The 5,000-nt window shown below is 48.9% G+C and overlaps 1 protein-coding gene across 2 annotated transcripts in view; it reads right to left on the reverse strand.

The window, feature by feature from the left end:
* plekhh3 (pleckstrin homology, MyTH4 and FERM domain containing H3) overlaps window positions 1-5,000 on the reverse strand; it is a 24,268-nt gene that overhangs the window by 10,477 nt on the left and 8,791 nt on the right. Inside the window, exon 2 of one of the 2 annotated variants that reach the window (XM_012825662.3) lies at window positions 4,306-4,361. The exons of the other annotated variant lie outside the window; for it this stretch is intronic. Within the exon in view, the coding sequence (XP_012681116.2) occupies window positions 4,306-4,361 (56 nt within the window). The remainder of the gene's footprint in view (window positions 1-4,305; window positions 4,362-5,000) is intronic. 2 annotated transcript variants of the gene reach the window in all.

Consider the following 5,000-nt stretch of genomic DNA (forward strand, 5'->3'; position numbering starts at 1 on the left):
GGAGGAGCAGGAGGAGGGAGAGACAAAGGGAGATGGGGGGCAAAGAAAGAGATACAGATAGAGAGACTAGCAAAGACCGGTGAAGATGAGGAGAGAGGGAGGGTGAGAGACAGACAGACAGAGAGAGAGGAAAAGGGGAAATGATACACACAAAGGGCTGAGATGTGAGGGGTGAGATGGAGAGGAGAGAGAGTGAGGGGTGAAGGGTGAGATGGAGAGGAGAGAGAGTGAGGGGTGAAGGGTGAGATGGAGAGGAGAGAGAGTGAGGGGTGAGGGGTGAGATGGAGAGGAGAGAGAGTGAGGGGTGAGGGGTGAGATGGAGAGGAGAGAGAGTGAGGGGTGAGGGCTGAAAAAGCATGAGAGCAACGCTGCCACAGGAGACACTTTGTCATCAAGAGCCTTCAGCAGCACACACAGGCTGAGTGACAGGAGCCAAAAACCAGCTCTAAATCAGATACTCACACACACACACACACACACACACACACACACACACACACACACACACACACAGATACTCACACACACACACACACACACACACACACAGATACTCACACACAAACACACACACGCACACAAACACACACACACGCACACACGGACGCACGCACACACGAACGCACGCACACACGGACGCATGCACACAGCCCCCAGTAGAAGCAGAACAGCCCAGAGGTCTGAACAGAGGACAGGGCGGGGGGGGGGGGAGGAGAGGAGGGGGAGAGGGGAGAGGGGAGGGGGTTGGGCTGGAGACTGAGCCTGATGTTTGGGATATTAGGGTGGGTGTGTTCAGGAGGGGAGGGGTGTGTGAGTGGGCTTGTTGGGGGTTGTGGAGGCAGGAGCTGGTACGGAATGGTAGACTGATGGTTGGAAGCTGCACAGCTGGGACACATGTTGGCCCCTGATGGAGGGGTTTCCACAGCTGTCACACACACACATGCATCCACACATGCACACACAGAAAAGCACACACACACTCACACACACACTCACACACACACACATGCGTCCACACACACACACACACACACACACGCGTCCACACACACGCGTCTACACACACACACACACACACACACACACACGCGTCCACACACACACACACACACACACACACACACACACACACACACACACACACACACACACATGGCCGCCCACTCTTTTCCCTGAGTCAGAGGGGCCTCTTCCTGTGAAGGAGAGCAGAGCAGTGCAGGAAACAATTTGTCACAGGGATTAAACGACAGGAATAATGGATGGAAAGCGGACGGCTGAACGAAAGAAAGAGAGAGCAAGAGAGGTAGAAGGAAGAGGACAGAGAGAGAGAGAGAGATGGGAAACAGAAGAGGTGAACAATCTGATTTGAGAAATAAGAGAGATTAACAGAGAGAGAGAGAAAGAGAAAGAGAGAGCGGGTAAGAGAACAGGCTGTTTCGGATCACATGCAGGTCGATACGGGCCTACAGACCACAAACTTCTGCAGACCAGATGGTTTCCCCCCTCCCTCCCTCCGTCCCTCCCTCTCTATCACTCCATCACCTTTTTATCTCTCTCTTTCTCAAACAACATAAAACTATTTCACAAGGAGCGGTCCTGGTAATGGGAGTCTCTCAGTGACCTTTGGACTGCTTGTGGTGTGGTATTGGGAGTGTGTGTGTGCGTGTGCGTGGCTATGAGGGACAGCCAGTGAGATTGACATGGGGCCACAGAACTGGAAATGTGAGTGTGAGAGCAACCGTGCACATGTGTGATGGGTTGAACACGTTCGGACTAGTTCACGTGACTTGTGAGTGCGATCGTGTGAGTTCAAATGTGTGCTTGATCAGGGATCAATCTTTCGTAAAAGCCAGCACACAGACAGGTAGACACACAGACACACACACACACACAGAGAGAGTCACCAGTACGAGTCAAAGCCGCACGCCTGTCAAACGGTGTCATCTCCTGACAGACAGCTGGAGCTCAAACCAAACTTTTTCATTTCCACCTCACCACACGACCTGTCACAGAGCACTACTGCTGGCCCTGAGGGAGATCACTACTGCTGGTCCTGAGGGAGAGCACTACTGCTGGGCCTGATTAAGAGCATTCCCTCTTTCAGAAACTCACTTCATCATTTAAACAGGGGAATGTGCAGCCACTTTTGCCTTTGGAACTCTATCAGCATATAGATAAAAAGACGAGTTACTGTCATCAGGGACAGAAAAGTAAAAGTGTGAGAAGGGGGTAACTCAGTCTCTCTCTCTCTCTCTCTCTCTATCTTTGTTTCCCTCTGTGTCTCTCCTTCCCCCCACCATTGCATTGTTCTTTCTGTTCATGGTGGTTTGGAGCATTTGTGTGAATGCCACACATAAATAAAGGCACCGCATGGTTTCACATTGCATGTATGATCAGTACCAGATTGATTGGAATGTCACTCCCAATAAAGAGCACCCCTGTCACAGAACCGAAGGCTGGGAGGTCAGGTTTATATCATTTATTGTGAAACCCTGCTTGGATATTGATCACAGCATCTGTCTGAGAGGTCATTAGTCTGTTCGCCAGCTCTGCATTCTGGGCATTCGGGGTAATTGGTTTTACCCAAGGTTAAATTCAAGAGTGAGAAGGGTAATTAAAGTAATATAGTTTTCTGTGAGTGTGTGTGACAAATATGACCTTGGTTAAAGTTAGTTTTGCAGCAGAAATGTAAAAAACTTAATCTCAAACAATTTATTTGCCTCATAAAATGTCTATCCGTGTAATACTTTCAGGATTAAAGAATCAAGAAAAGGCTTTTAAGTACAAACATGAATACCGATAAGGTTATATAAGCACGTCATAATTTTAATACGCAAGAATAAAGTCCCTCTCTTTCCCTTTCACTCTTTCTCTCTCAGTCATTTTTCCCCTGGTCTCTCTTTCATTTGCTCTTTCTCTCTCTCTCACACACACACTCTGTCTCCTTTTTTCTCTCTATCTTTCACTTTTCTCTCCCTTGGTCTCTCCCCCTCTCTCTCTCTCTCCCTCTCCCTCTCTCTCTCTCTTTCTCTTTCCCTCTCCCTCTCTCTCTCCCCCTCTCCTCTGGTCTCCGAGACGGTGGGAATCTGGAGCAGGAATGACTTGGAGAATGAGGCTTTGACCTCTGGGATAAAAATAAGGCCTGTGGCTCAGCTCTGCCAAGACGCTCCTCACACACAGCGCCAGAGAACAAAACACACTCACAGCAGGAGGGGAGAACCAGTGTATGTGTGTGTGTGTGTGTGTGTGTGTGTGTGTGTGTGTGTGTGTGTGTGTGTGTGTGTGTGTGTGTGTGTGTGTGTGTGTGTGTGTGTGTGTGTGTGTGTGTGTGTGTGTGTGTACATCCATTTCTGGGAATCTGCATGTGCATTTCTGGAAGTGTGTGCACAGATGTGTATATGTGTGAATTTGAATGTGAAATGTGTGTTGAATGTGCATCTGAAAGAATAGGTGTGTACGTATTTAACTTGTAAATGCTGGACACTAAGGTGTGGTAAAATGCAGATAAGCACTCAAACACATACAGACACACAAGGCAAGATAAGGCTGGTGGTTGTGATGGACTGGCTAGATTTGGTAGCAATCCAGCCTCTCCCACAGTGAGTCAAGACTGAGTCACAATGCAGCCACCAAGAGTCTGCCTGTGTGTGCGTGTGCGTGTGCGTGTGCGTGTGCGTGTGCGTGTGTGTACTTTATTTGTTTGTGCCAAGTCACCAGGTGACAGAATCATTCATGGGGGGGAGCTGTGGCAGCATGCCAACCCCACACAGGTCCAAGAGCGGACAAGGGCCCAGGTTCACCCCAGCCCGTGGTCATTTCCCGATCTCACTCCCATTTCGTTCCCTCTTTCTTTCATTTCCTGTCCATCTCTACAGTCCTATCTATATAAAAGGCCTGAAGATTACTTCATTAAGAAATTCAAATCCATATCAATATATGACAGCTCCATAACTCCATAACCATAAGATGGTAAATGTAATGTCAACCCTGTCACTGTTCTTGTGATCATTAGTGGTTTACAGTAATGGCTGCTCTGTAACTTACTGTGTCAACTCTGTCAATGAATGATTAGTGCTAACATCAGCTCTGTTACTTATTACCATTCATTGTAATGGGGAAACCAACAAGGCCCCTAACACTCCACCTCTACCCCATCACCCCTAACACTCCACCTCTACCCCATCACCCCCATAACCCCTAACACTCCACCTCTACCCCACCCCCCCGTGATGTCTGTCAACCCCCCCGTGATGTCTGTCTGAACACCTGTGCTGATGGTGTGGTGGGGCTGGTAGGTGATCTTACCTGCAGGTCCCATTGGTGGGGCGGGTGGGCTGAGAGAGGATCACCTCCAGGGGGCGCTGCCAAAGACAGAACACAGAGGCACATTAGGATCACAGCAGCCATTATGCAGAACTACTCATTACTGTAGCCAGCCAGGTGCAGCCCATCTACTGAGTTAGAGCGTGAACCACATGGTTCCTCAGCAAACGGATCAGAACAGTGAAACTACCTAATTTTCACTCGGCACAGCCAAAAAACACACACACACATTTACACACACATTTACACACACACACACACACACACACACACACACACACACACACGCACACACGTACACACGTACACACGTACACACGTACACACACACACACACACACACACACACACACACACAGACACACACACACAGACACACACACACACACACACACACACACACACCCTCTACAGTTGCATGGGGAGTAGGTACCATATATCTGGATAGCATGGCTCTTGTTACAGCATATGTGGAGATCAGGTGGCTCATTACTCCTGTGTGCATGAGTCATGACAGACGGACAGTAAACTACACTACAGCAGCATGAATGTCATTGACTTTTGTCCTTTCATCATCCTGCTTCCGTCTACACACACACACACACACACACACACACACACACACACACACACAACCCCAACCTCAGATGAGTGTAAGATAACCAGTAAAAAGTTAG

Source organism: Clupea harengus, chromosome 1 (assembly GCF_900700415.2).
Source record: "Clupea harengus chromosome 1, Ch_v2.0.2, whole genome shotgun sequence".
NCBI classification, from domain to species: Eukaryota; Metazoa; Chordata; class Actinopteri; order Clupeiformes; family Clupeidae; genus Clupea; species Clupea harengus.